Source organism: Trichechus manatus, unplaced genomic scaffold, assembly GCF_000243295.1.
Source record: "Trichechus manatus latirostris isolate Lorelei unplaced genomic scaffold, TriManLat1.0 scaffold00024, whole genome shotgun sequence".
In the NCBI taxonomy this organism is placed as follows: domain Eukaryota; kingdom Metazoa; phylum Chordata; class Mammalia; order Sirenia; family Trichechidae; genus Trichechus; species Trichechus manatus.
The window spans coordinates 14,859,664-14,874,090 of record NW_004443960.1 but is presented as its reverse complement, the minus strand read 5'-3'; the positions used below and the strand labels follow the sequence as shown (position 1 = coordinate 14,874,090).

The following is a 14,427-nucleotide window of genomic DNA, read 5'->3' as shown; positions in this document are numbered from 1 at the left end:
TCAGAGACCCAGTCTTACCAGCTAAGATGTATAAAGCAACAAACTCACAAGGGGCACACTTGAGAAAGGAAAAGCATGAAATCCTGCAGAGACTGGAAGCCTCCCGGGGGCAGGGGCCACAGTTCACTCTCCTGTGTATGCTCCACAGTGCCTGTGACAGTGTCTTGTTTACTACAGGTACTCAATAAATATTTGATGTGTTTGTTTAAAGACCATAAAGAGATCTAGATGCATGCATTTCAAGCAGGGATTGAAAATGCATCTGCCTAGAGTGGAGTCCCTGTGTGATGCAAACGGTTAACATGCTCGGCTGCGAACTAAAGAAAGGCTGGAAGTTCAAATCCACCCAGAGGTGCCTCAGAAGAAAGGCTTGGTGATCTAGGGCTGAAAAATCAGCCACTGAAAACCCTACGGGCCGCAGTTCTACTCTGACACACATGGGGTTGCCATGAGTCAGAATGCACTGGATGGCAGCTGGTAGAGGGGCCAGGTAAGTAATGTCAGCAGGCATTCATCTAAAGGGAAGACAGATCACTACTCTATACTAGCCCAGAGAGCCTGAGTTTTCAAGAGACACCAGAAATCCATTTTTTTCAATGTGAAATCTCCTGATTGTTAAAGTACTGGCAACCGATGTAATTTTTCTTTTTAACAATACAGGCCATTGTTAAAGGATAGAACGTTAGTGCCATGAGGGTAGGGATTTTTGTCTGTTCTGTTCACTGCACTGCTATATCCCCACCTAGAACAACCCCAGACAAAAGCAGGGGCCCAATCCTTGCTGCTGACTGAAAATCACGTGAAATCAACCAGCAGGGAAGAAGGCTAGAAAAGAGTGAAGGTGTATTTGGATATAAAAAACACAGTCAAGAAATGATTGTGAAATATCTTCATTATTTACATTTCTGTCATAAAGTACAGATCAGGACAACAATACAAATCTACCTCAAGATTACAGATATGAAACGTCTGATTTCATAATCAGAAATTATGAAAGAATCAGTGTTTCAAACCATCTGGACAAAGCCAGAGGGCTCAAGGAACACACTTCACGATGGGTCACAAAACTGCTGTTATTGGGGTTACTATTAGTACTTGGGGGTGAGGGATAGTGTTCTCCTGCCTTCACCTTCCTCCAGGAATCCCAGCAAACTACAAGTTGCAAAAGGCAGCTTCTGAAACGCCTGGCACTCACATATCAGGAGGCGAACCCAGGAGGTGACATGGGCACCCAACAACATGTGCCCAGCAGATCCTAGGACTCCACCACTGCCAGCGGGTAGATTCATTAAACAGCCAACCTCTTAAGAGCAAAAAGGACAGAGGGGCAGCAGATGGAGAGGCCTTGAAGATGATAATCGGTTTTCTTCTTTAGGAAATATGTGGTGCTGGGTTCTGCTGCTTCTCTCCCAACATCCCCTGCACCATCCTACAGGTATGAAAACTGGGGCTCAAAGCAAGGCTAGGTCAAAGAGATAGTGGGGTGCAGGACCTACTTTCTAGCCCCCCTCCCCAATGCTCAGCAACGTGCTGTGCAGAACACACTGGTTCCAACCCTCACCACTGTAGCTGCTCAAATGAGCTTTCTCACCACCTTTGGGGGTCTCATTCCCCAGTCCCTTCTCTTCAGCAGCTCCCAGCCTCTTCGTTTTCCCTCAAAACACCTCCCAAGCACTTGTTCTTTGCTCTTCCATTTCTCTCAGCCTCTCTTGCTCATCATCAGGCCCCCAGAAGAGGCCTGCCCCACTCAGGTCCCATCCTGTCTACCTGGACAACCTGCTACCCCTACCTCCATCAATCCCCCTTCCGCCTCACAAAAGCTGTCTAACTGAATAGGACTTTACAAAGTAATAAAGACTTCTGCACACAGCTCTACAGTGTCTGTCCAGCCACCACCCAGTAAGGCAGTCAAGGCAGCTGACAACTCTCCATTTTCAGAGGAAAAGGAGTCCAGAGATGAAGGGGGTGGAGGGCATGTTGAAAATACAGATTCCCAGCCCTAGAGATTCCAACACAGGTTGACTAGGTCAGGCTCTCTAAAGTGGGAATAAATGTCTTTTAAAGGTACCCGGAGGGTTGGATGAGCAGTGCTTAGAACTCTGGGGGATTCTGGCATGGGGCCAGCACAAACCACTGTTAAAGAATAAAGTTGTCATCTCTAGTCTCTGGAATATGGGTTTTGGGAGATCTGACTTTCAGAGGAACTGAGGACTCTGTGTCCTGCGGCGACCGGGTTTTAAGAGATCTGGGATCTGGATTCTGGAGAGGGTCTTGGGTCTAGATTCTGTGGATCTGGAGTTCTGCTTTTGAAGACTCTCGGGTCTGGATTTGGGGGGACTCTCCATTTTGAGTGCTCTGATGAAAGTTGTGAGCCACTATCACCGTCATCCAAAAATGTCCTTCAAACCCTGTGCACATACGTTCAGCCCCCACCCCCACCCCATGGCTGACACCATGATAAGAACCTCCACTCCAGCGCGCCTGCGGAAGAGGCGGTGAAGAATCCGCAGAAAGCAGGGCCTTAAAAGAAAAGGAACGCGGGGCTGGTGGAAACCGCCTGGTGTTGGGGCAGAGGCCACCCTGGCCCAGAGAGGCTGAGCGACTAGCCCGGGGTCACACAGCGAGCCGGCCGAGCCGCGGGGCAGGCGCTCACCTCGATGAGCGAGTAGTTGATCTCCACGTCCGACTTGACGAAGCCCCCGCACCCCACCACGATATCCTCGGAGCCGCGCGCCGGCCCCACGCCACTCAGCAGCAGTACGACGGCGACCACCACGGGCCCCGGCGGCCCCACTCTCCCGCCCGCCAGCATGGCCCGGCCTCCGCCGCCCGACCCTCGGCAGGCCACCTGGTCCCGCCTCTCACGACGCACGCCACCAGCTCCTTCCTCCTCTTCGTGCCGCTGACAGCACAGGGCCCGCCCCCACTGCTGCGCAGGCGCGTTCCCACCCCACACCCATGCCCCCAGGAAAGATAACCACAGCGCATGCTCAGCGACAAAACGAGACCATTTGTGCTCTCTGCAGGCCTGGAGGACTCCGCACAACGTTTGGCCGGTGCAGCGCAAAATGTATGTGCACAGGAGCAAACTCCAAAGGTGAATTGTAATTTGCAAATCACTATCACCTAGCTGGAAAAGACGAGAGACATTGTTGACCAAAGTACCCAACAACTTTCCCAAATCTTTTTCACTCATGCATTTCACAGATGATATATAATCTTATAAACCCCTTTAGATATTAGTGTAAATTGGTGCATTCTCCCGTGGTAAGTGATCAATAAATGATGTAAACCAAAACATGTAATTTAAGTTTAACAGCATATGAAAGAAGGTGTTTAAAGTTTATTTTAATCTCAGCTCTAATAACATTTGTATAGAAATAAATTTCAGGGTTTTTTTCCTCCCATCAGCAAGATGTGCATACAGTTGAATTTACTTTGATTTGCCTACAAATAAGTTTAAATATAAGCATACTGTATTTTGCCCCAAGGATGAACGTATACTATAATGTAGACTGAATTAAACCACAAGTCATCACATCAAAATAGACAAATTAGCTTTTCTGCCCTGATATTTGGAATTCTTCCATTTTGCTCCTAAAAGAAAAAAAAAAGTGTTTTATTTTGATAGTTTTTATGTTTTGTTTCTAAATGATGAGGTAAGAAGATTCTCCACTGCGATTTGCTATTTGAGCTAAAACTTAAATATACTACTAGAAATAACAATGAGTTTAAGCTACACAATAATCAAAAATTTCACGGTGGTTTTATGTCATCAAACAATACATTGCCTGGAGGGTTTCAACCATGTGCACCCTTGATTTCAGTCTCTCACTCTGTATTCTCACTCAAAACAGCGAGACTCTCAACTGATCAGTTGTAAACAGAAACTATTTAAATTTTTATTTTATTTACTGAGGTTTGTTATTTATAACCAAGGGAGCCCTGGTGGAGTAGTGGTTAAGAGCTCGGCTGCTAACTGAAAGGTTGGCGGTTCGAACCCACCAGTCACTCCACAGGAGAAACATGTGACAGCCCGCTTCCATAAAGATTTACAGCCTTAGAAGCCCTATGGGGCGGTTCTACTCTGTCCTATAGGGTCGTTATGAGTCGGAATTGACTCAACAGCAACAGGTTTTTGTTTTTGTTTTATTTATAACTAAAGTGGAAACAGATGCCTTTTTTTTACTCTCCTGAGCCTGAATCCCTGGTTTGTCTTAGCAAACAAGTAGGGCATTGAATGAGGAAAGGCTGGCCTACGGAACCTTCTCTTCTTTCAGAGAGAGGAAAGGCACTTGTCGAGGGCTCTCTACACGCAGCCAACTGCTGTTCAGAGTAGAAACTAGGAATCAGGATCTCTGCGTCCAGTTCTTGGCTCACCCCAAATGATTTCCTGTGTTCTCCCTGACTTCTTTTTTTAAATTATGCATTAGGTGAAAGTTCACAGAGCATATTAGTTTCCCATTCGGTAGTTTGTACATAAAGCACTCTCCCCATTTCCATCCTAGTTTCCCCATTTCCAGTCATCCTGATTTTTTACCCCTTCCTGCCTTCTCATTTTTGCTTTTGGGCAAATGTTGCCCTTTTGATCTCCCATAATTGATTATTCTAAGGAGCATGTTCCTCTCGGGTGTTATTGTTTATTTTATGGGCCTGTCTGTGGTTTGGCTGGAAGGTGGTCTCAAGGAATGGCTTCAGTTCTAATTCAGAAGGGTGTCTTGGGGCCATAGTCTCGGAGGTTCCTCTAGTCTCTGTTAAACCAGTAAGTCTAGTCTTTTTTGTGGATTTGTTTTTTTGTTCTACAATTTTTCTCCCACTTGGTCCAGTACCCTCTGCTGTGATCCCAGTCAGAGGGGTCTGTAGTGGTAGCCAGGCACCATCATTCTGGTCTTGGGGTTGTGTAGGCTGTGGTTCATGTGGTCCATTAGTCCTTTGGACTAATTGCTCCCTTGAGTCTTTGGTTTTCTTCACTCTCCTTTGCTCTGGATGGTAAGAGACCAATCGTTGTTATCTTAGATGGCCGCTTACAAGCTTTTAAGACCCCAGACACTACTCACCAAAGTAGGATGCAGAACTTTGTCTTTACGAACTATGTTGTGCCAATTGACATAGATGTCCCCTGAGTTCTTCCTGACTTCTTGACCAAAAAACCTGTTGCCATCAAGACAATTCTGATTCATAGTGACCCTATAAGACAGACTAGAACTGCCCCCATATGGTTTCCAAGGCTGTAAATCTTTACAGAAGCAGACTGCCACATCTTTCTCCTTTGGAGTGGCTGGTGGGTTCAAACCACGGAACTTTAGGTTAGCAGCCGAGTGCTTAACCACTGTGCCACCAGGGCTCCTTGTGCAGAGTGCAGAGAGATGTAATTCTTCACCAGAGTTGAGCGCTTGGGCTTGTCTGTCTGAAAAAGCTGCAGTTTTCATTGCTGTCTTGAAAGGATTGCATACTCATTGCAGAAAGGCAGAAAATAGAAGAATACAAAGAAGAAAATTAGGATAATCCATGATCCTGGCTTCAGTGCATTTCCTTCTTTTTGCTTATGCAGGCATATTTCATAGTCTTTTCCAAAAAGGACTGGTGCCCAGGGACACTGACACAGTGTACACACTTTGCTTTAAGACCCAGGGAAGGAAGGTAAATGATTTGACTTCCTTTTCTACTTTCCCTAATTTAGGCATGTACTGTTTGTTTTTTTTTACAAAAAGGCTATAATAGCTGTCTTAGTTATCTAGGGCTGCTATAACAGAAATACCACAAGTGGATGGCTTTAACAAACAGAAATTTATTCTCTCATGGTCTAATAGGCTAGAAGTCCAATTTGAGGGTGCCAGCTCCAGGGGAAGGATTTCTGTCTCTGTCAGCTCTAAAAGAAGGTCCTTGTCATCGATCGTCCCCTGGTCTAGGTCCTTCTCAGTGCAGGGACCCCGGGTCCAAAGACACACGCTGCTCCTGGCGTTACTTTCTTGATAGTATGAGGTCCCCTGTCTTTCTGCTCACTTCTCTCTTTTATATCGCAAAAAGAGATTGACTCAAAATACAACCTAATCCTGTAAAGTCCTGCCTGATTAACATAACTGCCTCTAATCCTGCCTCATTAACATTATAGAGGTAGGATTTGCAACACATAGGAAAATCATATCAGATGACAAAATGGTGGACAATCACACAATACTGGGAATCATGGACTAGTCAAGTAGACACACATTTTGGGGGGACACAATTCAATCCATAACAATAGCCTATTCAGTATTATAAACTCTTCTTTCGTTTGGCATTTAGCAGCCATCTTTCCACAATAATATATTTCTGCAATGGCATTATAAACCACTGCTGAGTCATCTATGGGTGAAATAATAATATTTTAAAGAATACAACCCCCCCCCCCAAAAAAAAGAACAAACCCATTGCCGTGGAGTCGATTCTGACTCATAGTGACCCTACAGGACAGAGTGGAACTGCCCCATAGGGTTTCCTAGGCTGTAATCTTTACAGAAGCAGATCGCCAGGTCTTTATCCCCCTGGGTGGGTTTGAACCTCCAACCTTTCAATTATCAGCCAATCTCTTAACCATTGCGCAACAAGGTTCCTCTAATTCTAGTAATAAACTGGTTGTAGTCCAGTTGGACTCGTAAGGACCGTAGAGGACAGAGTAGAACTGCCCATAGGATTTCCTAAGCTGTAGTGTTTATACCGAGGAGCCCTGGTGGCACAGTGGTTAAGCATTGGGCTGTTAATCAAAAGGTCGGCTGTTTGAATCCTCCAGCCGCTCCTTCTACTCCGCCCTGCTGGGTCGCTGTGCTTCAGAACGCACTGTACTGCAGCAGGTAATCTCTACCTAAACAGATTGCCACATCTTTCTCCACAGAGCGGCTGGTGGGTTCTAACAGCTGACAGGGTGCTTAACCACTGCGCCACCAGGGCCCCTAATTCTAATAATAGCTAACTCTTATTGTGTGCCTGGCACTGTGCTAAACGCTTATTATCTTAAATGCTTTCCGCCACCCTAGAGACAACGTCCTTCCCATGATTGAGGGAACTGTCCCTCTAACCACAGCCTCCCTCCTTAACCAGGCCGTCCTCTGTTGTTGGATACTTAGGTTATTGCCATGTTTTCTCATTATAAACATTTGCATGGGTTCATTCATCAGGATACATTTTTAGAAGTGGAATTGCTGGGTCCGAAGTGTTCCAGAAGTTTGGGACGATACTTGTTGCGACGGATGGGGTAAATGGAGAGCCACTGCACTTCCTGAGGTTCCGAGGTTCCTCCCTCCTTCCCTGGCGGCTGCTTGGGCCTCCCAGAGCGCCCCCTCCACCTCGCCCGGTTTCACGCCTTCTCGCCCCACCCACGCCGCACGGACGGACCTTGCCCCGGGCCTGCAGATCCCGGAGGTCGAATCCCGACCAGGCCTGCCCGGCCCCGCCCCTTGCGGCCCTGCAGGCTGCCCAGGGGCGGACAGATACACCAACGGACAGACGGACCTGATGGCCGCCCCTGTAGAGTCCTGTGCGGGGCCGGGGGTGAGTGTCCCCACTCTCTGCCCACTGTCCTTTTCCCCACCACTCTCCTTTTCCCCACCGAGACTGAGGAGGGGAGAGAACCCAGCTCCCCAGTCTGAGAAGCGAGACCTGCTCTGCCCCTTCCCCACACCCCAGCCCCAAGACGACAGGGGAGGCGGCCCCTTTGACCAAGCACGGTTAAAGGAGCCTCGAGACCTCCCAGCTTCTAAGGACAGTGACTCCTCATTTACCTAAGGCTAGTGCCCCCCCTCCAGGCCCCACCCACCCACCTCCAAAGAGCCCTTTCCGGTCGCATGGAGCCCCTATCTGTCTGGTTTCCCGTCTCATCCCAGACTCTTAGCAAAGAGTTCCAGGGAATGGAGGTGATAAACCAACACCCGTTGCCGTCCAGTCGATACCAACTCATAGCTGACCCTATAAGACAGTGGAGCTGCCCCGTAGGGTTTCCAAGGAGCAGCTGGTGGATTCCAACTGGCGACCTTTTAGTTAGCAGCTGTAGCGCCACCAGGGCTTCAGTGGAGGTGGCGGGGGGAAGGGGATAATAAGAGAATCTACTTCACAGGACTTTTGGAGCTAGGTGGATAAATAAATAACAATAAATCAAAAATCAAATCCATTGCTGTCCAGTCGACTCGGACTCATGGTGACCTTGTATATGTTAGAGTAGAACAGCACTGCATGGGATTTTCAAGGCTGTGACCTTTCTGAAGCAGATCTCCAGGCCTTTCTTCTGAGGTGCTTCCTGGTGGGTTCGAATAAACCTTGAAGTTAGTAGTCAGGTGCTTAAATGTTCATTGAGGGCTTCCTGGTGCCCAGTATGTATTCTGGGTTTTACTGGTATTAGCCCATTTAATACAATCTTATCCCCCTTTTGCAAAGAAAGAGACTGAGGCACAGAGAAGTTGAAGATCACACAGCTGGTGAGTGGCAAGGCTGAGAGGAGTGCGTGCAGGGGGTGGTGTAAGACAGTAGAGAGAATTAAAGGGCCCATGTCCTCAACACTTCACAGTCAAATTTATTCTAGGGTAGAGAGGGCAGCAGAGGGGGTGAGGTAAAAGTCACAGATCAAGACCCCATAAAACAAGCTTTGGGGTCAGAAGGGCCTGCCTGGGAGTCAGCTCTGCCACTTCTATTTGTGTGGACCTAAAGGAGGTGGGGATACCCTGGTGGCACAGTGGTTAAGAGCTACGGCTGCTAACCAAAAGGTTGGCAGTTCAAATCCACCAGGCCCTCCTTGGGAACCCTATGGGGCAGTTCTACTCTGTCATATAAGGTCCCTATGAGTCAGAATCGACTCGAAGCCAACAGGTTTGGTTTTTTGGGTTTTAAAGGAGGTGGTTCCCGTTTCTGTGCCTCAGTTTCCTTGTCTGTAAAATGGAGACAGTAGCTCCTACCTCCTAGAGTTGGTATAAGGATTAAACTGACAGTGTATGCCTAGCATTCATCAGGACTCAACCACCTGGGTTCAAATCCTAGCGCTGCCAGTTTCCAGCAGAGTGTTGCTGGGCAAGTTCCTCAACCTTTCTGGGCCTCAGGTTTCTCATCTGCAAAATTAGGATGAAAATTGCATCTGCTTCAGAGATTGGCACATTTTCACATAAATGTTCGGTGTCCAAAAGTTGCAGGTGAGTTTGTGACTCCCTGTATTTCCTCAGGTCTGGAACCAGACGAAGCCCAAGCCTGCCGCTGCCCACCTGCTGAACCTATGCTTCCTGAGAACGGTGGGGGTCTGGGTGCCCCCCATGTACCTCTGGGTCCTCGGCCCCATCTACCTCCTCTACATCCACCGGCATGGCAGGGGCTACCTCCGGATGTCCCCTCTCTTCAAGGCCAGAATGGTAGCTGTCACCACTGGGACCCTGGAACCAATGGGGAGGAGGGGACAGGTGGAAATCCCAAAGTGGATGCTCCTGTCAAGTGATAGGGTGGGGACAAGAGGGGAACCTGTTAACCAACCAGAGAGCAATACCCCAGGGGCCACAGGGAAAACTCTGTAGAACAAGGTTCTCCCAAACAGATGTTGTAATTATGAAAGTTCATTCATACCCCAGAAGACATGAACACACATGGGAAGCTCACATGGTCCTGGACAGTTTACAGCTGCCGTCACCTGGCATCTCCCAAAGTGTGGAACATGTACTCCTGGGGTACACAAGATGGTTTTAGGGCTGCACTGGGATGAAGCTTTTTAAAATTTTAACAATTTATTTTAATGTTTCTCCTCTGGCAGTACCGCAGAACTATCATTTAAATTGTTATATATTTATTTTAAAGGAGCCCTGGTAGCACAATGGTTAAGCTTTTGGCTGCTAACCAAAAGGTCAGTAGTTCAACCCTACCCAGTTACTCTGCGGGAGAAAGACCTGGTTATTGGCTTCCATGAAGATTAACCAAAAGCAAACCAAACCTGTTGCCATTGAGTCAATTCCGACTCATAGCGGCCCTATAGGACAGAGTAGAACTGCCCCCATGGGGTTTCCAAGGAGCAGCTGGTGGATTTGAACTGCCAACCTTTTGGTTAGCAGCCAAGCTCTTAACCACTGTGCTACCAGGGCTCCCTTGTAAAGATTATAGTGTAGGAAACCCTATTGAGTAGTTCTGCTCTGTCACATAGGGTCTCTATGAGTTGGAATTGACTCGACGGCAATGAGTTTGGTTGGTTTGGGTATCCAGGGATCTGCAAACTTTTTCTTAAGGGGCTAAACCTGGTTGCCATCGAGTTGATTCCAAGTCATAGGAACCCTATAGGGCAGAGTAGAACTGCTCCATAGGGTTTCCAAGGCTGTAGTCTTTACAGAAGCAGACTGCCACATCTTTCTCCTGCAGAACGGCTGGTGGGTTGGAACCACTGACCTTTCAGTTTGTGACCCTACAGTTAGCAGCCAAGCACTTAACCACTGTGCCACCAGGACTTCTTTGGATTTTTAATAGTTCCTGTCATGTGCCTTGCTCTGGCCTTCTCTCCCCTGTGTGCACACTCTCTTTCTCCCTCTCGTTCAAAAGAGAGATCAGCATGTTTCAAAGAGGGGTTTAAAGACATGCTGGTCCCAGCTTTCTCCTTGATTTAATGATGGGGTGAAAGAGACTTGAAAAGGGTATAACTTTTCACCCCGTGAGTCAATTTCATCTCAGGGTGCTTCTCATACCTAAAGTCATCTTGCTTAGGCACTGTTGAGGCACCTCCTGCATTTTGGAAAATACTGAGTTGACTTGGGCCCTTGTGTCAGAAACGATCTGCAACCTCCTCTACCCATTTTCTGATGCATTCTTCACGCTGGCACTGTGAAATTATGACATTGATCTGTTCCACGGCCCCGCCCTGGAAGCTGCAGAGCCACGGCCCAGTTGGATGTGGGCCACCGTCCAGATGCCGCCATCTTTCTTTTACCTACCAGCCTTATCTGAGCCTGTCTCCCCAGGTGCTCGGGTCCACCCTGCTAGTCCTGTACACCTCCAGTGTGGCTGTCTCACTTTGGAAAATCCAGCGAAGAATGCCCCAGGCCTTGGAATTTCTAATTCACCCCACCGTGTGGCTCGCCACCACGGTAAAGCCGTTCCCAATCTGGAGCCTGGCTTTCCCAGGCTGCTGCTTTTCCAGCCCTGGGGGACGGTGATGGGGAGGATGGAGCCAAGCGCCCTCCCCACTTCCTGCCTTAAGGGGACTTTCCTGACTTTCTCGTCTAGAGCTTCGCCCTGTTCATTATCCACGTGGAGAGGAAGAAGGGGGTCCAGGCTTCTGGGGTGCTGTTCGGGTACTGGCTGCTCTGCTGCCTCTTGCCGGCCACCAGCGCTGCCCAGCAGGCCTCACAAGGGGTAAGTGGGGGCCTGGGCCACCTGGGGAAACCAATATGGTGGTGTCAGGCCTTGGGTCCCATCTTTCCTCATTTCTTTCCACACAAAACTTATTCTCTCTACACACACACACAAACACACACACACACTGCAGTCACTTACACTCTAAACCCAAAAAACCCAAACTCATTGCTGTCGAGTCAATTCTGACTCATAGCAACCCTATAGTGGTGGATTTGAACTGCTGACCTTTTGGTTAGCAGCCTGAGCTTCTGGGCTCCCTAGAGAAACACAAATGCACTCCTTCATGTGTAAGTACTATATTAATCAGGCTTCTCCCGAGAAACAGAACCAACAGGAGCTATATATAAAACCAGAAGCCAAACCAGTTGCCAACACGTGGATTCCAACTCATGGCGACCCCATGTGTTCCAGAGTAGAACTGTGCTCCATAGGGTTTTCAATAGCTGTGACCTTTCGGAAGTAGATATGCCAGGCCTTTCTTCCAAGGTTAATAGCCAAGTGCTTAACTGTTTACACCACACAGGAACTCTGGAGAGATGTGTGTGTCTGTGTATGTGTGTATATATAGAAAGAGAGATTTTAAGGAATTGGCTTACGCATTCTTGGGGGCTGACAAATCCAAAATCCGTAGACCAGGTGGCAGGCTGCGACCTCCCACAGGATGTCTGTTACAGTCTTGAGGCAGAATCCTTTTCCCTTCAAGAAACCTTAGTTTTTGCTCTTAAGGCCTTCAACTGATTGGGTGAGACCCACTCACATATGGAAGGTAATACATTTTACTTAAACTCAACTGATTGTAAATGTTAATCCTATCTAAATATCTTCATAGCAACATCTAGACTACTATTTGACAAAACAACTAGGCACCAGAGCCTAGCCAAGCTGACACATAAAATTAATCATCACAAGTACCTATCATCCCACACATTTTTTATCTACATGAATACCCATTGTCTCACCCACATCACACACTTCACTTGCACGCCAGACACACACGTATGCCTTCATTCATGCATCACACAAGCACAGATACCCACATGATTGCTTCAAGCAACAAAAACATAGCTCACATTAGCTTAAGCACTGAGAAAAATAGGAGGGAATTTATTTGTTCATGCATGTGGAGTCTCCAGGGGGAATTCAGGCATAGCTGGATCCAGGTGTTCGAATGGCACTATTATATTGCTGTTTCTCTCTGTCTCTCGGCTCTGCTTTTCTCTGTGTTAGCTTCATTTTCCAATGAGGTGGCAAGAAGGGCCACCAGTAACTCCAGATTTGTGTTCTACCAATGCAGCAAACCCAGGGGAAGGATCTTATTGGCCAAGCTAATGTTCTATGTTCATACCTAAATCAATCACAGTTGCCAGGGATCTAGAATATACTCAGGGGCCAAGCCTGGGTCACCTGCTGCCCCTTGGAGTGGAATCAGTTCCCCATGAACCACATACCTAAAGATGGGGAAGGAAAATTAGGTGCTATCTCCAGACAAAGGGGCAGTGATGCCAGGCAGGCAAAAGCAACCGTGGCATTGCAGCAAAAGCTCATGATTTGGGTCAAATAATCTGTGTGCCCTTGAGCAGGGTGTGACCACTTCTCCAAGCCTTGGTTTCCCCATTAGTAAAATGGAGCAGTAAACCCCAGCTGGGGCCAGGGGGCGGGGTGGGGAGGGACTTGATGGGACAGTGCTTGTAAAGGCCCTTGGATGTGCTCAGGGCAGAGTCATTGCTCAATCAGACCAGCCCCCTTCTCTGTAAACCAGAGAACACTGGCCAAGGAGACACTGGGATGGGAGACTGGGGTGGGGCCTGGAATGGAATAAGGATTCCCTTTGTGGCATAAGGATTCCCTTTGTGGCATAAGGAGAAAGGCGAAGTGTCCCTTCAACTCATGTGCAAGTGGCTGTGGGCAAATCCCAGAAATGGCTCTGGCTCACTGTTTGTATGTACAGAACGTATGTAAGTCAGGTGTTTGTGAATCTGACACCCAGGAATGCCGAGAGACTGGTTTTTGAAGCCCGTGACCCTGCCTCGGTAGCATTCCCAGCTGCAGAAGTCCTCTTCAGCCTCGACCTTTTCTCCCCTTATGGGCACCCTCTCCAACCTCCGCTACTACGAGCCCAGCAGGCCGGCTTCTACCTGCCCAGACTCAGTGGGACTTCTGCTTTCTCTCCCACAGGGCTTCCAGAGTGACCCTTTCCGCCACCTGTCGACTTACCTGTGTTTGACTCTAGTTGTGGCGCAGTTTGTGCTGTCCTGCCTGGCGGATCAACCCCCCTTCTTTCCTAAAGACCCCCAGCAGTCTGTAAGTCACCAGGTCTCCAACCCAGTGCCTCCCTTGTCCCTGCTCCAATTCAGATCTCTGTCTCCCCATGTGACCTAAGGGACTTGAACTAGAATGTTGGTTTTGAATTTTTAATTCATTCAGTCATTCAGCCAAATGGGTATTGAATGTTTACTTTATGCCAGGGATTGGCCAACTTTTCCTGTACGGGGCTAGATAGTAAATATTTTAGGCTATGGGGGCCAGGTGGTCTCTGTGGCTACAACTCAACTCTGCCGTTGTAGAACAAAAGCAGCCATAGACAATATGTAAACAAATGAGCATAGCCGTGTTCCAGTAAAACTTTATTTGCAGAAACAGGCAGTGGGCCGGATTTGGCCCATGAGCTGTAGTTTGCTGACCCCTGCTCCATGCCCCAGCTAGGTGCTGAGGGTTCTATGGTGACCAAGCAGATGTAGCCCCTGCCCTCATGCAGCTGACAGTTAAGTAGGGGAGCCAGACATTAATCACGTAATTACACAACTACGTGGAAAATTACAACCAGGGTAAGTGCTCTGAAAGAGACGTTCAGGGTCCACAAGAGTGAACAACAGGTAACCGTGACCTGGTCTGAGAAGTTAGAAAAGGCTTTCTGAGGAAAAGTTGATCTGAGATCATATAAAAAAATGTTCAACTGCTCAAGTAATTGAATTAAAATTATAATGGGGCTGGCTTCACTGGAGAATTCTACAAAACATTTACAGAAGAGCTTGTACCAGTACTACTCAAGCTATTTCAGAGCATAGAAGAGGAAGCAACACTTCC

The 14,427-nt window shown here is 47.9% G+C and overlaps 2 protein-coding genes across 2 annotated transcripts in view; one reads left to right on the top strand and one right to left on the bottom strand.

Annotated features, from left to right (window-relative positions):
• Window positions 1-2,927, bottom strand: part of LOC101343073 (nodal modulator 1) — a 62,832-nt gene extending 59,905 nt beyond the window's left edge. Inside the window, exon 1 of the mRNA XM_004373289.2 lies at window positions 2,654-2,927. Within this exon, the coding sequence (XP_004373346.1) occupies window positions 2,654-2,812 (159 nt within the window). The 5' untranslated portion in view covers window positions 2,813-2,927. The remainder of the gene's footprint in view (window positions 1-2,653) is intronic.
• Window positions 2,928-7,491: 4,564 nt separating this feature from the next.
• The window catches only part of ABCC6 (ATP binding cassette subfamily C member 6), a 53,941-nt gene continuing 47,005 nt past the window's right edge, over window positions 7,492-14,427 (top strand). The window contains exons 1-5 of the mRNA XM_004373288.1: window positions 7,492-7,527; window positions 9,183-9,365; window positions 10,947-11,072; window positions 11,212-11,340; window positions 13,519-13,644. Of these exons, the coding sequence (XP_004373345.1) occupies window positions 7,492-7,527; window positions 9,183-9,365; window positions 10,947-11,072; window positions 11,212-11,340; window positions 13,519-13,644 (600 nt within the window). The remainder of the gene's footprint in view (window positions 7,528-9,182; window positions 9,366-10,946; window positions 11,073-11,211; window positions 11,341-13,518; window positions 13,645-14,427) is intronic.